The sequence below is a fragment of the Cynocephalus volans genome, chromosome 12 (assembly GCF_027409185.1).
Source record: "Cynocephalus volans isolate mCynVol1 chromosome 12, mCynVol1.pri, whole genome shotgun sequence".
In the NCBI taxonomy this organism is placed as follows: Eukaryota; Metazoa; Chordata; class Mammalia; order Dermoptera; family Cynocephalidae; genus Cynocephalus; species Cynocephalus volans.
The window spans coordinates 45,543,696-45,567,961 of NC_084471.1; the positions used below are offsets into that span (position 1 = coordinate 45,543,696).

Consider the following 24,266-nt stretch of genomic DNA (forward strand, 5'->3'; position numbering starts at 1 on the left):
CAACTAAAACATAGCTCTGAGGTTTCACAAGCCTGAGGATTTACTTTTTGGAAAAACTGAAACGACGGATGTACCATGTCCTCATTATAAAGGATCCAGAGAATACACAAATATGCTATTTTCATTCCTCAGAAGAACTAGAGCCGAAATGAGGGACCGGACGTCAGGTGAAAGGATGGAGGGATAGGGATGAGGAGCATCCCCAGAAGGCGCGGGGACCCCTGACTTGGGAGAAGCAAGACCGGCGAAGATGTCGCCGAGGTGGTCACGAGGAAAGAACTGTTGTCCTTAGGCGGAGAGAGAAAATGGTTACCGGGAGCAGGGGACTTGCAGGAATTAGGCCCAAACAAAGATGAGCTCAACGTCAAGGATGTGGCGAGCCCGACCCGGGCGGCTGAGACGGGAGAAGCGGGCGGGGGACGAGGCGCGCGGGTCAGGGCCCTTCCCCACAACGGATGGGGTTGAGATTTCCTGGCCGGCGCAGCAGGGAGAAAAGAGATGGCGGGGTGCGTGGTATGAGGAGGCTGTACACAGGAGGGAAGCAGAGGAGCCCGAGCACGGCGCTGGAGCGGCCGGGAGCACAGAGCCTGCGGCGAGGGTATGCAGGTCCCCGGGAAGATGGACAGTTCTGTTGCTAAGCAACTTGGCCTGGGCCCGCCTCCTTCTCGCGTTGCTAGGAGACGGCGAGGCCAGGGGGAGGGCGGCGGAGCGGGCCTTACGTGCTGACGCTAATTGTATATGAGCGCGAGCGGCGGGCTCTCGGGTCTTTTTTAGCGCCATCTGCTCGCGGCGCCGCCTCCTGCTCCTCCCGCCGCCGCTGCCGCCCTGAGTCACTGCCTGCGCAGCTCCGTCCGCCCGTTCCCCGTACAAGCCGCGGGTAATGGATGGGGGCCTGGAAGGGGGAACGTAGAGTTGGCCGGGCGGCCTGAGCCGAGGGGAGGGAGAGAGGGACAGGGAACCGGGAGCCGGAGTCTTCTGGGTCGTCTTGTGAGGCCGGAGTTGACCGCGGAGTTTCGACCCCGGAGCCTGAGAGAGGCCGTGGGGCCGCCGGCTCTTTTTGCGGGGACGGCTGGAGGCGACGCGGCCGTCGGCGTGGTCTTGGGGGCCTGAGGTTCCGTGAGCCGCACCGTTTTCTCCGCGCGGACGGGAGCGAGGCCGCGGCGACGCCCGGGTGCCCTGAGGAGTCGGCGGCCACGCCGCGAGGGACGGCAGGCACCGGGAGTGCGGGCCGGGCCCCCCTGCGGAGCCAGCCACCTCCTCGACGCCTCCGCTTCTCCCTCGAAAATAATACCCGGAGGGAGCTCGCTGGGGGATGGAAAGGACGGCGGAGGCTGCGAATTCCGACGGGAGGGAGGGACCGTGGAAGGACGAGGCCCCGAGGCGGGGAGGGGGCGGGGAGCGGAGAGGCTCCCGGGCTCTCCGCCCACTGGAGGCGGCGGCCGTGCTGGGAGGGGAAACCCCCAGCGGCTTCCCACGACACGTGGTAATGGGCTTCGTGGCCGCCACCTGGGCATGACTTGGACCCCCCCCCCCCCCCCCCCCCGCCTCAGGGCTGCCCTTACTTTGCCGAAAGTTGTAGAGGTGGTGGGTTGTGAAAGGGAATGGTGAGTTAATAAGCCCGGACCCTGGATTTTAAACTCATTCCTGCTTTAGTCTTAATCTTTTATTGGAGATTACTGGAGGAGAGTGTGAATGTGAGCTGGTGGATGATGGGGCAGGGCCTCCATTGCTAAGATTCTAAAGAATTAATGCGTGTAAAGCGCTTATTTTAGCTGTTATTAACAAAAGATTGTTTTGTGTGCAGTTAGAACTTAAATGGGTGTCTTGGCCAGGGTTTTTTGTTTGGGGAAGATTTATCTTAATTGATCGAAACCTCTAAAGGGTTATAAGATGAAAATAAAGAGTTTGGCCTATACTGGCTTTAATTCTTCTAGGCTTTCCTCCAATTAGTCCCTTTGTTGAAGTTCTCAGGATAAGATACTCGTTTAGCTATTTTCATTTTAAGATGGATGGGGTTGGGTGGAATTAGGCGTTAAAATAAACTTACGGAGCCAAGTTTGTAGCCTGCTGCCTTGTCAGTGTGCCCCACTTGCTCAAAAAGGAGTGCAGGGAGGCCGGCACCAAGGTATGTAGGGTTAGGCTTTCACTATACAAAAAGGAATGAACCAGGCACAGGCTGTTTTCAAGGAGCCCCTATTTTGGACTGTCACTGGTTTGATGAGTTCTGAATCGGCTACACTTTAAAATCGCACAACTTACAGTTTGCCTGGTTTCCCGAGAGCTGTAAAACGAAATTTGCCATTTTTGAAAATAGGTGGTATCAAAAGTTTTTCCTGGCAGCTGGCCTCTGTGAGGATCCGAACCCTTGACCTCGGTGTTATCAACACCGTGTTCTAGCCAACTGAGTAACCGGCCTGCCTAAACGTCTTTTGAAACTAGTATCTGGGTCCTATTTTGTCAGTTTAAATTAATGCTCCTTATTTCATTAGGAAGTAATACACATTGCCTTTGAGTTGGATAAGGGAGAAAACGGTATACGAGTATATAGGATAACTTATTTAAAACTGACGTAAGGTAAATGAGGTTTACTGTGATCCTCATATAGTCTTGTGTCTCAGGCTTGTTTGAAGTTGTCCGAGTTCAAATAAATGGCCCAAATCTATACTGTATATTTTAGTTCTAAGTATGGTTCTTTGAAGAATAGGTAGAACTGAACAGTGGTAGGTGGATTTGGACATCTGTCATTATAAAACCTTGGCTTCATAGATGCTTTTTTCAAGACAACATTGTTTTTCCTAGTTTAGTAAATAGAAATTAAAAATTTATCACCATACCAATTTGAAAATCTTTGTGAACTTTATCTGTTGCAATGTATTTTTTGTATTAAGCTCATTAATAGACAGAATTATTAAGCTAATACTGAATATGGCACGACTGTTCTTTTCCTTTAATGAGATTTTAAAAACACCTGTACTAGAGCTTATTTAATCTAAAATGCTATTACTCATTTTATTACTTAGCTTGTCATTGGCTCTGGGTGATTTAATTCTAAACTCAAAAATATATTCAAACAAAGGGTCCTTTTATAGAGGGGCTAAAAGAGGCAGAATCAGTTTGACTTCAAGGTCGGAAGATATCAAAATAAGATTTTGCTTTTTTCATATTTTGGTTATATATTGAAATATAGTGAAAGGATTAGAGAACGAATCCTCATCAATGTAGAAATACTAATGATCAGTCTGTTCAGATCCTTAAGTTTAATGAAACCTGTAATTACTTGTGTTCTCAGTTCATTCTTTAAGTATTTTAGCACCTAATTGGACGTGTATCTTATACCATGAGCAAAACAGGCAAATTGGTTGCTTAGAAATAGTGTTGTGATGAGTGCTATGAAGAAAAAAGAAAGGGTGGGGGCATAGAGTAATATAATATTCTTTACACGAAGGAAACTGCTATAATTAATGGTGATATTAAGTCCCATTTCAGACTAGTTTCATCTGAATATGAAGTTCCTTGATGGGCAGAGTAGGGGATAGATAGAGCTATAGCTTTACACTTGTCCTTGTAAGTTTAGAATATTGACAGACCACTAGAGCACGTTACTGGGCTTGTAATAATAGAAAGTAGCCTCTAATACCTCTGGTTACCAACTTGTCTTTTACTGCTACATATTTGGATATATTTTTTACTTGTTCAGAAGTTTTGTACATTTTGATTTTTATTGGGAAATGGGGTGCTGTAATTTTGAAGAGCCTTTCAATTGTTTTCTTAAAGAGGGTATATATGAACAGGGGTAAATAATGTAACAGTGAACACTGTGATTATCTAGGCATTGTTTTAAATTCTTTCTGTATTATTAACTCATGCTCGGAGGTAGGTAGTATCAGCATTTTAACAAGGAAACTGAGGTACAGAGTGGCTGAATAACTTATCCTCGGTTACATAACTGAGTGATAATGACATCTGATGAGGTAATTTTATACTGGGTTTTATTTTTAAAATTTTTTTAAAAAAAAGATGACCGGTAAGGGGATCTTAACCCTTGACTTGGTGTTGTCAGCACCATGCTCTTCCAAGTGAGCTAACCGGCCGTCCCTATATAGGGATCCGAACCCGTGGCCTTGGTGTTATCAGCACCACACTCTCCCAAGTGAGCCACTGGCTGGCCCCTATACTGGTTTTTAAAAGATGTTCCCTTGACTGTGTTCTGCTGTGTATCAGCATGAAATTGAAAGTGTCTATCTTAGGTTCCAGTGTGCTCCACAGAAAAGCTACAGCACTTATGGTCATAAGATCTTCCAACATGGAATTTGTTTATTTCTTAGCCTTATGTCTGCTGTGTAGAAAAAGTCCACTGAAAGATTTGTATTATCTTTTTTAGGCAGCTGGCTAGTACCTGGATTGGAACCCCTTGATCTTGGTATTATCAACACTGTGCTCTAGCCACCTGAGCTAACCAGCCAGCCCTGTATTTTTTAATTTTATTTTTCCATGAACTTTTTGAAGTACTCATATATAGATGCTTCTGGACTTACAATGGGGTTATGTCCTGATAAACCCATTATAAAATATAAATCAAAAATGCATTTTTATACACCTAACCTACTGAATATGCAATGTAATTTATTGAATACTGAAAGTAAAAAACAGGATAGTTGTATGGATACTTTAAGGATAGTTTCTACTGAATGCATGTCTCTCTCGCACCCTGTTGAAATCAAAAAATCTTTTAAGTCCTACCATTGTAAGTTGGACTGTCTATGTTTTCCGTATGCTGTGTATTACATATAGTTAAATGCATTGACAAATTGTTTCTGTTATAATGCTGGGTAAATTTGGTCAAAAGTCAGTTCAACTCAGGTATGTTCCTCTGCTTTGGATCAGATGATACTCTTAGGTATTGGGAATCCTTGGAAAGAAGATAGGGTTCTCAAATAGAGGATTCCATTTTGTTTGGGAGTTTAATACAGGGTCAAGTTCTAAGTTGATTTGTTGGCATTTCTGAAATGAAAAGAGCATAAGGAATATGCTATTCTGCGATGTCATGTTGGAGCCAAATAAAGGACCAAACTCCTGGACCACTGAAAACGTTATTAAAAGAACAGCAACGTCTGAAATACAGATTTGTTTAAAGTACATTTGGCATTAAAAAAATAAAAATGCATTTGGAAGGAGTTGAAGTCTGAGGTCAAGGGGGATGATCTATATCTTTGGATATTACTTGTTCTCTCTCTGCTTTAAGACATTTGTATTTTTTATTGATTGGCTGTTTCATCCTGAAGTAGTTGTTTTCTGTAAAGCAATAATAACAGGTTTGTTGCTTTGTAATGTAACAGTAGGCTGATTTGGAAGGCATTCTGGGTTTTGGACTAGGCATGGGTTTGGGGATCTGAACCCATGACCTTGGTGTTATAAGGCTGTGCTTTAACCCAGCTAGCCGGCCAGTCAGGGCATGGGTTTTGGAACTCAGATTTTAAATCCTTCTTTCTTCAGGATTGTGTTGCTGAGTAAGGTGCTAATTAATATTTTATCTGGAAATAAGAGAAAATCCTATAATAGTTCCTTACAGAGCATGCTCCATAAGTGCTAGTTTTCTTCCTTTTCGATGAAAGTATGGGGAATTTACTAAAAATAAGGTTTACCGGAATGGTAAGAAGTTAATTGATAGGAGGTTTCTGGACATCTCATCTGGCTATTATTACAAATGAGATCATGAAATTATCAGTTTGTGGTCTCATTTAATTGGTTGTTTCCCCTATTCTGTTGAAGGTTTTCTACACAGTCCAGTTTTCAAGGGTTTAAGATTTGCCTTCAGGCATGTTAGGAACCACAATGTCTTCCCACTGAGAACTTCTGTATGTTACATATATTGGCTTGCACATGTACCTTTATTATAAAGTGATCTTTTTATCACTAGTAATACGTTTCCTTAAAGTCTATTTTTTCCTATTTTAATATAGCAATACTAGCTTTCTTTGGTTAGGATTGTATTTTACTTAGAAACTCAGTATCCTTATGTTATGTATGTGTTTCTTATGTGTAAGATGTACTTTGGTTTTAAAAACCAATCTTACAATCTTTAATGGGAGCCTATTTACATTTGATGTAATTACCATAAAGTTCAGATTATTTTGTGATTTCTGTTTGTCCAACCTACTTTTTTTTCTTTTACTTTGGAAGTTCATATACTCTGTTGCTAATCTTTTGGGGGTCATCCTAGGAATGACAACATGCATACTTAATAACATTAGAATACTTTAAATCATTTCTCCCCCCTGCACTGACTTAAAATATGGTGGTAGTTTTAATTTTTTTAAATATGGTACAGTGCTGATATTTCTTTTAAGATATTTATTTAGATATCCACAGATGTCGTTTTTCTCCATTTCTTGTATCTTATACCTTCTGTCTGAAGAATATATTTACAGAATATTTTAGTGAGAGTGCTTGGAGATGGCTTTGCCTGAAAGTGTCTGTTTCACCTTCATTTTTAAAGAATATTTTGGTTGGGTATAGTATTCTAATATCCCTAGTTACTTTCAGCATATTGAGGGTCTATTTTCTTTTGGTGTCTATTATTGAAGAGAAGACAGCTGTTGGCCTTTTGTGCCTTTGAAGTTAATCTGTGTTTTCTGTTTGTGCTTTTGAGGTGACTTCTTTGTCTTTGGTATCTTGTCTTTTTACTGATATATCAAAGTGTGAGTTTCTTTTTTAGTTACCCTGATTGGGATTTGTAGGGCTACCTGAATTTGGATTGGTGTCTTTCATCACTTCTGGAAAACTCTTAGATATTCATTTCTTCAGATATTCTTATTCTTTCTTCTACTCATGGAACTTGGATGGTCTTTGTTAGTCTTTATTGTATCCTAAAACATCTTTTCATTTCAGTATTTTCCATCCTTTAGTCTGCTGTATTTTGGAAGATTTCTTCTGAGCTTCCTTCTAGCTCTCTTAATTTTCTCTTTAGCTGTGTCTATCCTACTGTTCAGCAAGCCCATTTAGTTTGATTTCAGTTATTTTTATTTCTAGAAGTTCTGTTTAGTTTCCAAATTTGCCATAATTTGCTTTTAACAGATGACTGTTCCTTGCAGATACTGCTACACATGCAGTCGGCCCTCCATATCTGCAAGGTCCACATCTGCAAATTCAACCAGCCATAGATTGAAAATATTGGGGGGTGGGGTGGGACAGAGGAACAGGAAGAAAATACAACAATTTAAAAAACAAAGTATAACTATTTATATAACATTTACATTGTGTTAGGTATTATAAGTAATCTAGAAATGATTTAAGGTAATATGGGAGGATGTGTGTAAGTTATATGCAAATACTACGCCATTTTATATAAGGGACTTGAGCATTTGAGGATTTTGGCATCTGTGGGAGTCCAGGAACCAGTCCCCTTCAGATACTGAGGGATGACTGTACTGTATTTTCAAACTTAGTAAGCCTGGTTATCTTTTGGCCTATGCCTATAGATAGGTTTGTTTGTAGTCTGTTTGATAGTAATATTTAGGTCTTTGTAGGATTGATTTTTGTTGTATTCTTTCCTGTTACTCGTGAAAATTTACTTGTATGAATTATTTGAGGACAAGGATGAAGGTGCCTTCTGCTTATATTTGGATATCCAGGTGCCTATGACCACCACCAGGGAGAGACCACTTTAAGTCATAGCTTGGGGTTTGCGGGGCAACACAGAAGAGGTGAATTTGGGCTCTTTTGCCTAGGAGAACTTGCTTGAGGATATAGCACTCTGAGGTTCCTGCTTTTTTTTCTATGTATATATTTTTTTTTATTTTGAAGTTCCTGCTTAATATGGGACGGTTGCTGTAAAGATTCTTCACCTTGGACAGGCCTCAGATTTTGATTTCATCACAAGGTGGTTAAAACTAAAGTTCACATTTGATGATAATTGGCATTTGCCCTGAGGGTAAAGTGTCTTCCTTATCCTCTGCATCCTGTTTTGTCTTCAGTTTTAGACTACTAATTCTTTACTATCTTGTAACCATTTCAATGCTTTTAAGATTTTAACAAATATTTTATTCTGTATTTTTAATTAATTTTTCTTTGGTAGAGTTGATCTGCATTATTTAGCTTGTCACTATCAGGAATGGAATTTCTTATTTATTTATTTTAAAAGATGACTGGTAAGAGGATCTTAACCCTTGGCTTGGTGTTGTCAACACCATGCTCAGCTAGTGAGCTAACCGGCCATCTCTTATACAGGATCCGAACCCATGGCTTTGGTGTTATCAGCACCACACTCTCCAGAGTGAGCCACAGGCCGGCCCTAGGAATGGAAGTTTTTAACAGATATTGGAATGTAATTTTATGTCTGACAAAATTCTTATTGATTTTTTTTAATGTTGTCAACTGCGATAAGAAATTAGTGCAGGTGTAAACCTAAACATGAGTTTCTCAGTGTGATCTGATTATTTGAGAACCACCTCCCTCAGACCTACTGGTTCAGAATCTGGGCATGGGATCCAGGGAATCTTTTTTTTTAATATTCATTTTTAATTTTAGATGTGCAGAGAAGTTGTAGAGGTAGTTCAGGGAGTTCCTTTATGCCTCCTACGCAGTTTATTCTAATGTTAATTCCTTACATTACCATGGTATATTGGTCAAAACTAAAAGAATCCGTTTTTAATTATCATCCCAGCTAATTATTTTGCAGAACCATTGACGCCGTGCTAATGATAATTCAAAATGGACAAATGAAAACAAAGCTTATGTTTATTGAGTACTTACTAGTTATCAAACAGTGGTTGTCTTTTACATGGATTTGCTGCTTGGATGGTTAATGCAATCCAGTGAGGGCTTTTTTTTAAAAACTTTTTGTAGACGATGAAATAAGGCCAGAAGTTGTTTGCTAGAGTTAGATTGCTACAAAGCTGGTGTCAACCCCAAATGATCTGACTATAAAGTTAGGCCTACTTTTAGAAGTGTGTACAACCAAGAAATCTCATTTAGCCAGAATGGCTAAATGGGCAGGTTGGAGTAGGTATCTGCTCTGTCTTGGATGCTCTTTAGTAAAGAAAAAGAATTTTAAGATGTTTGCAGTTAGAGGTAGCAGTGTGGTTATTGTTCTGTGAACATGTTAAAATGTTGTAAAAATTTGAATTTGGACTTTTTTTTTTTCTTTATACGTTTGACAGTTGGATAACTTGTTCACCAGAATTTTGGAAGAGCCTTCCAGGTGAACATGAAAAGCAATGGCCTTAGATTCCTTATACTATTTATGGTAGATTCTCATAAGTGAATAACTAATGAGAGAAGGTGGAGAGGGACATATTTAAAGCTTTTGATCTTCCTATGGCCACATTGCTCTCCAGAAAGATAGTAGTTTGTAGGAACACTAGTCAGATTTAGGAATGTGTATTTACCACAGTTTTCCTTGCATTAAAAGAAAGTCCTTGATGATTTGATAGACTGGAATCCCATTGGATTTCTTTGACCATGATTCAGTATTTTTCTTGTTTCTTAGTAATTATTCATAATTGTTAAACATTTTGCAAATGCTGGCAAATTACCCAGCATCACTACTGAGATGTATCAGTAGTATTAGGAATTATTTAAAACAAATAAAAAATGTTTAAAAATAGTCTAGGATACATTAGGTAGAAATATTTTCTTTATAATTATAATTTTTATATAATTTATATAATAAATATTTTCTTTAAAGGATAGGTATTAGATCAGTAATATTTTCCCCAAGTATTAACACTTGACTGCTAAAACCAATATCTTTTCTATTTTATTTTTGGTGTCTGGACTGTATGGGGATCTGAAATTATCTTCTGTTCTTAACTGTGTTAAGTAATAAGCATGTTGATATGAAGGTAATCACATCTTGTAGGATTTTGTACGTTAAACATTAAGGTTTTAATTTTTAAAAGATAACCGATTTTGATGTGGTATTCTGCCTAAACTTGGTTTAGATTTTTGTGTGTGTGGTTTTTTTTTTTTTTTTTTTTAGTAATTACCTATGGCAACTAGCCATTTTTCTGCCTGAAAACACATTTACCTTAAATTTTGTTTTTCTCAAAGCAGTGTTCTCTAAGTTACTACTAATCCTTTTAGTAGGAAAGAAATTTAGGATATGTTCTGATTGGCCTAACAGTAGATTTATACAGGTCTGGTAACCAAGTGTTGACAGTGTGCCAGCATAACCTGGGAATGTTGAAAGGTGGTGAAAAACAGTTATGTGGCATGAGGTGCATTTGAAGAGATAGGGAAGGCTTACCTGAAATAGGTTGGGACCCAGAGCTTCATAACTGTCAAGAAATAGTTTAAAGGGCTGACTTTTGATGTGGGGATTATTAAATTAAAAAAGATCTCCAGGGGGCATAATAAATGCAGTAGGTAGCAGATTTTGTTTTTTAAAACATGAATTTGGTATAAATTAATATGGCTAAAAAATGAAGTGGATTTATTTAATGCTGAGTAGCCTGAAGATTTAAGCAGAAATTGACCGAGTTGTGATTGGTAAAATAAGTTGAATTATTTAAGATTCTTTTGTAGTGTTCCTTTTCTGTGATTCTAGATGTTCCTTGTCTATTGTTCTAGCAAATTTTGAATTTATTCACCAGCGGTGCCATTATAACAGCCCTTCTAGGATTCTGAAAGCCTAGTGGTAACTTGGTTGTTTTAAGCAGTACCCTCTGAAAAATTGTTTTTGGTGATTAGTAAGAAAGTCTTTGTATTTTCCATGATTTTGTCGTCTTTTTTTTTTTTTTTTTTTTTTTTAAAGATGACTGGTAAGGGGATCTTAACCCTTGGCTTGGTGTTGTCAGCACCACGCTCAGCCAGTCCCGGCCATTGCTATATAGGATCCGAACCTGTGGCCTTGGTGTTATCAGCACCACACTCACCCGAGTGAGCCACGGGCAGGCCCTCATGATTTTGTCTTCTTAATACTGATACTTTTTCAGAGAGAATATACATTTCTTCTTGGGATAGTTTTTAACATGGTATTGATGTGTAAAGGGTTTCAGCTTTAAATGTTTTTATTTGTTTTAAATAAATCATATAGTTTTTTTTTTTTTTTAAACTCTGTTTCTCTCCATAGATACTTGGAGTTCTTACAACATGGCAGACATTGACAAGTAAGTGGCAGAGATAGTTGGTTCTTTTTCAGAGATTTGGTATCACTTTGTTTATACTATGATGTCATTAACAGCAGTATGGATTATGTATTATGAAATGTATGGTAAAAAGTAATGCTTAGTACTTATAAAAGTTGGGTACAGTGTATCTAAGATAAACTATGACAGATATAATCACTGTCATAAATACAGAAAACCAATTTTCAGCGTTTATTCTTAGGGAAGTGCTGAACATGATAATGGATTATAAATTCTTACAGAATTCATTTGTACTGCATACGTATTTCTGAAAGATTCTACTACTTAGGTTTTAATGTATCATGTACAAAATGTGTATAAAATGTATATGTAGAGTTTAAATAATAATGACATTTGTACAAGTTAAAAATAGAACATTGCTATTAGGAGCTCTATGTGCCCCTTCTCAATTGCATTGTCCACCTTTCCAGAGGTGTAAGCAGTGTTCTGGCTTTTGTCTAATTCGTTTCTTTGCTTTTATTTAGACTTTTATCACCTATAAATTCTTATTCAATGTTTAATTTTGAAAATCTGAATAGCAGTTACAAACTTAATTGATTAAAGCAGTATTATTACGGTTAGTTGAAGTCTCCAAGATAGAACAATAAAAAGAAAAAGACTATCTGGGTCATAGTCTGCTTCAACTTTCCTGAGGTTTTACAAGGGCCTATTCTGAAGGAGTCATTGGGCACAGTCATGCATCTTGGGAAACATAAATTTAATCAGGTTGGTGTGTGGCAGGGTTCTAGTGTGGATGGATGTCTTGCAGGAAATATGGTCAGGGAGAATGGAATGAGCTGCACAATATTTGTTGCTTATAATTTTACAGTAGCCTGACAATTCAGAGTAGATTAAAACAATACTTGTGATGAGAGGGATGATTATCCATAGCTGTTGTAGGCATCAGGGCATGGAGATGGGAGGGCAGGAAGCTTTGTCACAAAGTCACACACATGTAAGTACGTTTAAGAATTTGGTCCAGTCTTCTCATGCATGCTGTTGTCAGCATAAAAAAACAGAAGAGTTGCAGCAGGCATTTTAGTGATAATGGCTCTCAAAGTGATCGTCTCCTTTGTCTGCTTAGTCAAACTGCTCTAATCTGGATTGCTTAAATAACCTCGGTTACATGGCTGTCATTGTGGATCTGTTTTGTCTTCCTGGTGTTTCCTTTTGTTTCTTCTCTCTTGGGTTTGTTGTTTGCCAAATCCCACATTGTTTTCTTTTTTGGTTCTTTAATACCTTCTTGGAAGAATACAAGGGAAGTAAATTATTTTGAGATGTGGCATGACTGAAAATGACTATTCTGCCCTTAAGCTTGATAGTTTGGGTGTAGAATTCTAATATGGGAATAATTTTCCTTCAAAATTTTGAAGGCATTGCTCTATTGTCACCTTGCTTCCAGTGTGTTGCTGTGTTGAAGTTCAAAGCTATCATAGTTCTCAATCATTTGTATGTGATAATTTTTAAAATATATATATTTCTGGAAGGTACTCTGACTTCAGAGTTCTGAGATTTTCACACTGTTTTTTTTATTTATATCTTGTGTTAGGCATTCAGTGGTGGGCCCTTTCATCCCAGCAATTTAGTGACTTTCAGTTCCAGGGACTATTTTTGGTTAATTTTGTTGATTGCCTTGTTTTTATTTTCTCTTTCTGGAGAAATTTTCTGTTAGGTGTTGTATGTTGGATTGGTTTTCTAATTATCTTTTGTCCTATTTTTCATCTTTGTCTCTTTGCTTTTCTTTCTGGGTAGAGCTGATACTTTATCTTTTGACTCTTGTATTGAGTTTTAAAATTTCTATTATTTTAGTTTCCAAGAGCTCCTTTGCTGTTTTTAGTTTTTATAGTATCCTGATCTTGTTTCATTGATTGTAATGTCTTTTCTCTGGATATTTCTTCCCCCTGTGTAATTTATTTGCTCTTACATTTACTTTCCTTGCTCTTATATTTACTTTCCTTATTTGTTTTGATCTAAATGTTAGAGGCTTTCCTCAAATATGAGGTAATACTTGGTTGTCTGTTCATTAAGATTGGCCAGGTTGAGGGGTGGGGGCACTTGAGGGATGTTTTTGAAAAAAGTTGATTGGAAAATTTCAGTGGAGTGGGAGGCTTGTCAATTTGGGGTTTTAGCGTAGGGTCATCAGAGTGAGCATTTGTTATGAGAACCCCCAATGTCAATGATACTTTTTCTGGGCTGGTTAGATTCCCTGGTAAACAGTGTCAGGACAAAACAAAGATCTATCTGGTTTCCAGGGTTGTAGTAGCCAAGTTGAGAAAAGGTGGCTAGTTAGGGGTCTCTGCATTCAGCATTTTAGTGTGTACCTAGCCAGTCCTATGCCTTACATATTGACTGTGTCTCTGGTCCCCTGTTCTGAGATCTTGAGTTTTACCCTTTCCAGAGAAGAAACTGCCATATTTCTGCTAAAGTGAGGGAGAGGATCTAAGGACTTAACTGCTTATCAGTTTTTACTTAGTCATCCCTATTCTAGCCACCTTCACCCCGCAGCCCTAGTTCTAGAAGTGTATTTGGTGCTGTCAGTTTTTGTCCTCTTAAAGAATGTGTTTGGGTTGATTCTCAGCTTTTTCTGCACAGCATTTGTTTCATCGAAGTTGATTATGACTTGTTTGTTTTCCAGTTTCCAAAATTTTGCTGGTATTATCTACTTGTCCTTTAATGTTTGTCTGTTAACTCCTTTGTCATAATTTTAATGGGGATTTTGGAAAGATTAAGATTAGATGAATTTGTGCATCTGCCATCTTATCCTTGAAACCCTCATTTTCTTATAAACTTTTTAAAAAGTATAAATAGGTTGTCATAGCTTGATCCCCCCCACCCCCAATTATTTAATTTTGGATCCCTGTTAGCCCAGGGAGGGATTCTTGTTCTTTAAAGCAGGAGTCAGCAAACTTTCTCTGTAAATACAGGCTTGATAGTAAATACTTTAGGCATTTAGCTCTCTGTTGTAACTTCTCAACTTTGTTGATGAAGTGTGAGAACAGCCGTAGACATACATGAATAAATTAGTGTTGTCTGTGTTCTAATAAATTTTCTGTATAAAAATAGGGGTGAGCTAGATTTAGCCATGTGACATAATTTGTGGACTCCTGTTTTAGTTTTAAAGCCTTAAGATGTAGATGTTCAATAAATGGTTGAAGATACTGGAGGAAGTTGTTCCACGTTATTTTTAGCCAGTGGCCCTTAACTCTTAAGTGTTCATACACTTAAGTTTATGTCAAGTCAAAAATATTCCAGTAATAATCTGTATCGTTTCTTAAGGCTGAATTTTTTTCCTTAGTTGACAGGAGCTTAAATTTTGCTAGGAGAATACAGTTGACCTTTTCTGTACTTGTCCCTGTATGAAAATTAGCTGGTATTTGTCTCTATGAAATGCTGTTCAGTCACAAAAGCAACTAAATCTCTAATCGAGATGTTAAAATGTAAAATCACACAAAGAATTGTATGGTGACCCTGTACATTGACTTAGGTATACTTATGTCCCCTTTTAATGCTAGGTGTAAATCTCATGTTATCAACACTAGATTTTTGGTGATTCTTCAGGATGAAATGGGAAGGACAATTACTTTTTATTTTCTTTTTCAATGGTACCATTCTCCTGGCTTTGCTATAAGCAAGACGTAGGCTCAGTGGTCTTTTAAACTGTTCTTCACTGTGAAATGAAGAAAAAGGAGGAAAGTCCAAAGATAGTATAGGCTGGTATGGTTGCTCCACAGCCATCAAGATCCAGGATCCTTCTATTTTTCCTAACTCCTTCATCCTTAGCTGGTGGTGGCTTCCATTCTCTAGGATGCCTCATGGTCCAATGTGGCCAGTGGAGCTCTAGCCATCCCATCTGTTTTCTAGGTGGGAGGGAAGGAGGGATTAAGATCCAAAGGCTTCCCAGCCATCTACTATCCTATAAGGATCCTTCCTCAAAGTTCTACACTATTGCTTTTTTATCTCTCTGCCAAAACATAGTCATATAGCCACATCTAGCTAAAAGGTAGGCTAGGAAATGTAGACTTTTAGCTTAGAGTGTTGCCATCTCATATAGAATCAGAATATTGTTACTAAGAAGGAAGAGTAGAATCAATGGATATTAGGTAGAAAGCACATAATTCCTGATGTCACATTCTTCAAAAACCTGCCACACCAAATTTTTAAAGCTTGAAATACTACCTTTATATTTGACCAGATGCTTTTAAATGAAGGTTTAAGTCCTCCAATTTGTACTTGCTTACATATGAAGTTAGAAACTGAATTAATTACCTTTTGAATTTTCTATTTCGTATCTTTGAAAGAGGCATATTCATTTGGAAAATGAATTTTAAGTTTTTCTGTATTTTATTGTAATTGATACATTTGAACCTTGGCGTGCATACTATGATATTGTAGCAAAGAACAGTCTGAACTTGATCAAGATTTGGATGATGTTGAAGAAGTAGAAGAAGAAGAAACTGGTGAAGAAACAAAAATCAAAGGTATTATTTTAAATTACTTAAGGAGCCAGTGGTTGCTGGCACATGTCTTCTAGAGGTAGTAATAAGTACCACTCTCTTTTTTTTGGACCCTCATCCATTGTTCAGTTTATTCACTCATCCATACTTCCAGTTCATCAGCTTTGCTGGGGAGGGGATAGAGTGGCAGTAAGGGAAGGAAGGTATAAATTTTGTGACTCACCAGAAGTCACTGTTTACGCCCTCTACTGCTGGAATAACCTGACATAGCTGTGTCAAACAGCTGCCTGTGAGTTTTGTCTGAATTTAGAAATGTTAAAGGTGATTTTTCTCTAAACAATATTTTCAGTGTTTAATGTATAGAAAACATAGCATGTGTGTCTTTTTTTTAAAGCCACTCCTCCAACCAAACAACAAGTAGACATTTATTAAATGTAGGCATAATCATTTAAAATTTACTTTAGCAGATTTTTTTAAAGTGGTGGAGGTGGTGGGAAATTATACTGCTTTAGGTTATGCCTTGTAGATCTGGACCAAGGATGTTAAGGTAGCATATGACTCAACTTGTTTTTAAGCCAGATGAAAGTTAACTGTGAAGACTTCTGAACTTGTAGCTTCAGCTTTCATCTTGCAACATGTTCTTAACAGATACAGGACTTTATTGATATTTCTAAGTGCATGGTGGTTATCATAGCTGTACATTATCCAGTAATTGAATTAATATCAGAAGTAAATTGACTTTCAAAAACATAGTTGGGAAACTTAATGGCAATTTTGTGTAATTGATGAAGAATAGAAGATAGCAACATAATTCATTTTGTATAGATTTATAGCTTATATTTGGATTTAGTATAATTTCTAAAAGCCATTAATAACTAAATTTTATTTGGCTTCAATTACAACCTTTGACTGCCTCAATTATTAACTTTATTCATATGTGCACAAGTATACTACATAAGCATCATACATAACCATTCAGGTCACTCACTCCATCATTCTCCCAGGCTTAAAACTGTCACTGTATTTGTAGTGTTCTAATATGTATTATTTGCCTTCAGAGGAGTGTCAAGAATTATAGATAGGCATCTGGGTAAAGCTTTGAGCTTCTCAAAATGCAACGTGGGTGAAACAAAAGAAACTAGGAAGAACAAGGATATTGTCTATAGTAGTTGTAGTGGCCTTGAGAAGTGCCATGCATTAGAGATCATTAGGAAACTGAACTTTTCCTCAACATTGGGTTTTCCTAGAGTGTATTTTCTTTCACTTGCCCTGCCCATCTCTACTCATTATACCAGCAGTTTATGGGCCGGTCAGGGAAAACTTCATGATTGGATTGTCCTTTTTAAAAAGCATAATACATTTTCATAAAATCCTTTTTTTTGATGCCTTTTTTTTTTTTTTAAAGCACGTCAGCTGACTGTTCAGATGATGCAAAATCCTCAGATTCTTGCAGCCCTTCAAGAAAGACTTGATGGTCTGGTAGAAACACCAACAGGATACATTGAAAGGTACAAGTTCTTCTTTTCCATAGTCCTTATTTATCTTCCTATAATCAATATTGCAGGTATATCTATTTCTTAAGACCATCTAGGATTTATGTACCTAATGGTGGAAACCTCATGTCTGTTAGTGTCTAGTATAGAATTATTGGGAATTTAAAATTTTGCCTAGTACCACCTATTTAGAGGTCTTTTAAGGTTTATTTTAAAGTCCACAGAAAGTATACTGATTTTAACCGTTTCCGAGAGTTGTTTAGAGGTTTGTTAGAAATGCACAAAATTAGAAGAAATTCAGATTTCTTATTTGTTTCATTGGTGACATAATTCATTAATAATAGCCTGAATATCTGATTCAGCTTATAAATTTTTTAAAACTCAGATCATTTAGGTTACTATCTATATGTATCTCTAGTTAGTAGCCTTTAAATGTTGTCTAGTTCTTGGAGTTACTGTATGTTCACTATGTTTTATGATCTGCTTTTTCTTTGACAGACTCCTGTCTGTATCAACACAAATTCTACTGTGATAGACACACTTGTACATGTTCTCTAAAGGAATTGTGTAAGAATTTCTTTGGGATGTGTACTCAACAGTGGCATTGCTAGTTGTATAGGGTGTGCAAGCCTTAAGTACTTTTAGCATGTTTTCCAGAAATACTTACCCAATGCATGAAGGTTGCTTTATCTTCATGTCTCTGCCAACAGTCGGCATCATCCAGCTGTGTAGTACTTTTTTTTTTTTTTTTTTTTAAACCAATCTAAGAGGTGTGGGCTCATTTTGTTTTACTGTATTTTCTTTTCTTTTCTTTTCTTCTTTTTTTTTTTTTTGGTGGCTGGCTGGTATGGGGATCTGAACCTGTGATCTTGGTGTTACAAGGCTGTGCTCTAACCAGCTGAGCTAGCCGGCCAGCCTGTTTTATTGTATTTTCTGGTTTCTGATGAATTTTGAACTTCATAATGCCTGAGCCTTTTAGGTTGTGTATTTTCCTATTAGGGTTTCCTATTAGTTTCCTATTAGTCTTTTTCATGTTTTGCACAAGTGCTTATATATTCTAGATACCAATTTTAGACATTGTGAATAGTATATTGTGTCATTTCTACTAACTTTTATTTGTGGAGTCCTCTATTAAACAGAAATCCTTAAGTTTTATGTTAGTAAAATTTTTTACCCAATGGCTTGAGCTTTTGAAGTCCTTCTTAGTTCCTTCTACATTTTCTATTGACTTGTTTTACTTTCACATTTAGTTAGTTCTTTAATCTCTCTAGAGTCCAGGTTTGTATTTGGTGTAGGTAAGCATCCAGTCCCTTTTATTTTTCTCCATTTTTTAGTGAGCTAGTTTTTATAACACTATTTAGTAAACAATCCATTCTCCCCTCATTTATTTGTGTACAACCTTTGTTGCATATAAAGTTCTTATAAATATCTGCATCTGTCTTCGAGTAGCACTCTCCTGTTTCATTGGTCTTTTTTTCTGTTGTCATTGTTGCACTTAATTAGTATGATTTTTTAGTATATCTTAATATCTGGCAGGGCAAGTTCCTTTCTTCCACATTCCCCCACCTCCTGAAAAAACAGTCTTAGGGTTGAGCTAACCATAGGTAGATCTTTATCCCATATACCTCTGACAGTTTATCAGGGTTCTCAAAAAACAAACAAAAAAACCCTGACATTTTGATAGGGATTATACTCAATTTATAGATTGACAGATAATTACATCTTTTTAATAGTGTCTCCATACAAATACTTGTATTTATTCAGATCATATTCTGTGTCTTACAGTTTTCAAAGTTTTCTTCATAGTCTATCGGTTAAGTTCATTTCTCTATATTTTAGTTTTGTTGCTGTTGTGAGTTATATCTTTTTTATTGTGTTTTCTGGTTCCTGATGTACAGAATGCTATTTTTTTTCCTTCCTACTTGGTCTTGTATTTAGTAACCTTGCTAAATATATTGTAATTTGTTTGGTCCATCCTGCAGCCCCGCCCCCCCCAAAATAATCTTATCTGCAAATAATGGCAGTTTTAGCCCTAATCTCTCACATGACACCACACCACATGTTTATTTTTCTTTCTTTATAACATTGGCCGGGATTTTGAGTACTATGTTAAACATTAGCATTAAAAATGGGCCTCTTTGTCTTATTTCCAATCATATTGGGAATGAGTATAAAATCTCTGTTTTAAATTCAGTTCAGTGCCTGTTTACTGTTTTTTTTTATCTGAACTTTTTTCTTTTTTTGAATCTTTGAATTAAGTAAATGTTAAATACATGTTTAGGAAATACATATTTTAGATATCAAAGTAGCCTTGCATTCCCAGGATAAACTTAAATCATGATGTGTTATTGTTACACCGTTGCATTAAATAGTTAATATTTTATTTAGAGTCCTTATCATTAGTGAAATGAGCTTGTCATGTGCATATCTATGCATGTGTGTATGTGTATATATATGTGCATAAATACACTTTCAAGGAGGGTAATATTGAAAGGCTTTGAAGTCAAGATTTCAACTGTCAATTGAAAGGAATGGGCTGCTTTTATCCTTTCTTTTTTTTCCCTTGAGTTTTCTATAACAACTTGGGTAAAATAGGGATGAACTGTTTCTTGAATTGTTGGTAGAACTCTTCTGAAAGTAATTTGGAGTTTGTGCACTAGAGGTCCTGGTGACTTTGGGCTACCATTCTTTTCTTTTTCTTTTTTTTTTTAAACATACTAACTGGTCTACTCGTTCTCTTGTGAATTTCGGAATTTTATATTCTAAACATGTATGGATTTTATCTAGGTTTTCAATTGATTGGTATAATTCATGATATAAAAATCTGATTACTTTTACTTTTATATTTTGTATCTTAGTTTTGCCTGTTATCTTGACAGTGTTTCTTAGAACATTAATTTTGCTTTTGATTTTCCTTTTTTATATTTTTTATTACTGTTCTCATTGATTTCCGGCTTTAATGTTATCATTTCCTTCCTATTTAGATTTTCCCTAATTCCTCTTTCCAGTTTCTTCAATTGAATGCTTAGTTCATTGGTTTTTATTTTTTAATTTAATTTATTTATTTACTTTATTTTTTGGTGGCTGGCTGGTATGGGGATCTGAACCCATGACCTTGGTGTGGTGTAAGACTGCCCTCTAACCAACTGAACTAACTGGCCAGCCCCCTGATTTTAATTTTTTAATTGTTTTTTTCCTTATGGCCTTAATACTCTTGTTTAAAGTGGGTGTGAAGATCTATATGCTGAAATTAATGACTCAATTCTATCAGTTGTGGATTGATGTATTTTGAAGCCATATTATTAGGTATATGATGTCTATGATGTATAAATATTATTCCATTCTGTTTTACCAAAAGATAATTTCTTCATTTGTATTTTGGTTTTTTGAGGGGTTTTTTTTTTGCTATAAATTCTGTCTGATAATGAGAGATTCTGTCTGATAGTGAGATATCTGCCCTAGCTTTCTTTTGTGTGAGTGTGTTTTATTTTAAACCTGGTATATCTTTTTCTGTCCTTGTATCTTCCTTTAGTATGAATGTTTGCTTCATTAGTAAGTTCAATTTCTTTATATTTCTTAAAGTTGTAGTGTTTTTGGACTTACTGTTGCTGTCTTTCCCTATTTTAAAATTTTTGTGCTTTTTTCCTTCCCTTTCTGCTTTCTTAGTTATTTAATTTAATTGATTTATTTACTTTTGGCAGCTGGCCAGTATGGAGTTCCAAACCCTTGACCCTGGTATTATAACACCTCTAGCCAACTGAGCTAACCAGCCAGTCCCAACTTTCTGCTTTCTATTGGATAGATCAAGTTGTTTTCTGCTGTTTTCAAAGTTATTGCTTTCTGTTTGGGTATTATGGTAGTGGCTCATAACCAAATACCTCTTTTTTTTTTTACTCCTATTGAGTTCTTAAATTGACCAGTATCTGTATTGTTTATAAATGTGCTTTCTCTGGTCCTCTATTTTTTCTTTCAAAGCAACCATGAAATTTATCAAGATATTTGACCACCTGTATCTTCAGTAGAATTTCGTGGCTCTTTTTTTATGTTTTTCAAAAATTACTTTTAATCAGTATCTGTGGCATACCTCCTGAAGCCTGGTATACCTGATACAGAAATAGTTTGGCTAAAAAATTGTAAATTCAGAGTTTTTAATTATCTAAAAATTCATTTTCTTCTTGTATACAGTGTTTCTTTTGAAGCTTGGTGTTAGTCTGATGCCTTTTGGTTTGTAGGTTATTTGCTCTTTTTTTGCTGAGCACCTTTAGAACTTTCTTTTGTCTTTGATATTTATAAATCTCATTAATATGCCTGAGGGGTAGAGTAAGGGTTTTCATATAGCTTTAATGCAGAGAAATTTGTCATTCTTGTTTCTTAAGCTATTCACTCCCTTCTCTTGTTACTCAGCTGTTGGCTACTTTGGTCATCCATATCTCAGAACTTTTCTGTTTTCTGTCTTTCATGCTGCCTTCTGGGAGAACTTTTCAATTTCATGAACTTTTTCTTCAGTTGTATCTATCCTGTTTATGTTATTTGTTGGTTATTTCAGTTACTGTATTTTCCACACTTAACGTTTCCACTTTATTTTAGATTTCTTGGTCTTGTTTCATATTGTTAATATCTTTCCTCATCTCTAAATATATTTACGTTGTTGTTTAAATTCTTTGTCTAATAATGCCACCTCACATGATAACTGTTTTATTTTTTCATAGAAATTATACTAAAGTGTTGTACACTGAGCAATATCAGTTACTCTGATAATGAGTATTGGGGGAGGAACAAATGTCAGATTGGTCTGCGATGGTCCCGTGGAATTTAAGGAGGGGACAGGATGAGCCTAAGTAGAGTACCAGTTCCCTTAAATGCTTTGGGAGGAGGCAGTCTCCTTTGGTTGTCTAATCCATTATAACTAGATTGCACAGGGTAGAGGAATGAGTGCTTAGAGGGCTATGAGCCACTCTAGCTTTCATCAACTTTTCATGTTATCCTAAGAACCCTGGCACTAGGCTCTTGTGAAGAGTGAAGGGGGCAGGTGGGCATTGTTGCAAGGCAGGAGCAGAACTTAAAAAGATTTCTTGCAAAAATGCTTTCTTCCAACCTGTCCTCACTGCTTGCTACCCAGTAGGCCATCCCTTCCCCTCCCCAGGTTGCATTTCACCATGTACAGTAAAGACAGCCTTCATTCTTACTTAGAAGTTGCTCATGGTGTGTGTGTGTGCCTGAAATAGTTGTTTCCTTCTTGGTTCTGAAGTTTCTAGGGTAATTTTTTAGGGGATTAGGGGAAGCCAGTAGACCATACTAGTTTACCAACTTGACAGAACACTTTTTTACTTTTAATTATAAAAAATAGAAAGTTGATTTTTTTTTTTTAGGTGTTTGTTTTTATTTCTAATAGCCTTAACAAAAGTAGTGGTTAAGTGAAAGAATTGTTTGATATACAAAAATTCATCTGAGGCAGGAAGTTTTAAGCTGTTTTCTGGAACTGTTGCACAGATTCTCTGAAATTGGGTAAATTTTGAGGGGGAACATTTTTTGTGTGGTAAGATCATTCTTAAAGGGATTCATAACCTAGGTGTGTATATAACCTTTTAAAAAATCAGTGCCCTATAGTGAATTGTATGATATGAATTATATCTCAATAAAACTTCTATTTTAAAAATCCATGTCCCCTCTTTATTTTATTTTATTTTATTTATTTATTTATTTATTTATTCTCTTTTTTCGTGACCGGTACTCAGCCAGTGAGTGCACCAGCCAGTCCTATATAGGATCCGAACCCGCGACGGGAGCGTCGTCGCGCTCCCAGCGCCACACTCTCCCAAGTGCGCCACGGGCTCGGCCCTGTCCCCTCTTTATATTACATTTTTACTCAGTGTAATTTCAAGCTGCAGATTAAATATAGAGAGACTGAAATTGAAAATAATAGTGTAGGATATCATCCTTTTTCTCAATATGCATGTCCTCCCCTCCTTTCCCCTAATAACTGGTACAGGTGAGATAATATATGTTAAAAAAAAAAAAAATTTAAGTAATCATTGTTATTTTCAGAGTTGAGATGATTAGTCCATGACTTTTTAATAACTTCATAAGCCAGATTTCATTTTACAGTTGAAATGCCAGCAGTGACAAGTCTAACACTGAACTTTATATTACAATTAATGGTATAGGATTGACAATATGATTTATATTTTCTTACCAATTTACCTTGTTAATTTTCCACTTTTGAAATGTTTTATACTCAAGAGGTTTGTATATCTATCTTGAATTTTAATTACTTTGAATACCTTTTTCCTCAAATAGGAAACATTCACATTTATGCTTTAGTTTCAATATGATGAAAGAAGTGTGACTTGTGTTTTAATATGATCCTACGTAACTGGTTTCTAACCTTTCAGCTTACCTAGGGTAGTTAAAAGACGAGTGAATGCTCTCAAAAACCTTCAAGTTAAATGTGCACAGATAGAAGCGAAATTCTATGAGGAAGTTCATGATCTTGAAAGGAAGTATGCTGTTCTCTATCAGCCTCTATTTGATAAGGTAATGCTTTCTACTACTTTTTTTAGTTTATCAAAAATTCTAGAAGACAAGCTCTGGAAATACAGGCAAACTTACAGGTGGAATACAGTCTTTAGACCTCTCACTGAAATGATCAAACCATTGGGAAAACCATCAAACTAGCAGTTAAGTTTGTAGAATGTATTAAATCTGTAAGATCCCTTAATGAGAGAAACCACTAGTTTTTAGCTTGGATGCCAATGTTTTTTTATGCAAGCCTTTTTTTTTTTTTTTTTTTTTTTAAATCATTTTAGCGATTTGAGATCATTAATGCAATTTATGAACCTACGGAAGAAGAATGTGAATGGAAACCAGATGAGGAAGATGAAATTTCGGTTAGTACCAACTTTATTTTAGTGTATCTTTAGATGATAAAACCTTGAGTTGTCAGAAGTGTTAGCATTTGGTGATGGGGCACAATATTATGTAATCAGTGGTATTTTACCTAGGAAATGTCTTCTTTTTTGTAAGATGGGTAGTATAGATGAGCCTCTTTCAACCTGGCACTGTCTGTTCCCAAATTTATTTTTTCCTTACATATATAGTATTTAAAGTTTATAGATTCATATAAACTTTTCTTTTGAACTTTATGATGACAGGCAAAGGATTGTTCCCATGTTTCAGATGAAGAAATGGAGGCT

General features: G+C 36.7%; 1 protein-coding gene across 3 annotated transcripts in view; it reads left to right on the top strand.

Annotated features, from left to right (window-relative positions):
- Nucleotides 1–752: 752 nt before the first annotated feature.
- NAP1L1 (nucleosome assembly protein 1 like 1) overlaps nucleotides 753–24,266 on the top strand; it is a 36,547-nt gene continuing 13,033 nt past the window's right edge. For 2 of the 3 annotated variants that reach the window (XM_063074900.1, XM_063074901.1), the window contains exons 1-6: nucleotides 753–877; nucleotides 11,072–11,108; nucleotides 15,519–15,604; nucleotides 16,986–17,088; nucleotides 23,466–23,607; nucleotides 23,880–23,960. In XM_063074900.1, the coding sequence (XP_062930970.1) occupies nucleotides 11,092–11,108; nucleotides 15,519–15,604; nucleotides 16,986–17,088; nucleotides 23,466–23,607; nucleotides 23,880–23,960 (429 nt within the window). In that variant the 5' untranslated portion in view covers nucleotides 753–877; nucleotides 11,072–11,091. The remainder of the gene's footprint in view (nucleotides 878–11,071; nucleotides 11,109–15,518; nucleotides 15,605–16,985; nucleotides 17,089–23,465; nucleotides 23,608–23,879; nucleotides 23,961–24,266) is intronic. The other variant, XM_063074903.1, reaches the window with a different exon arrangement.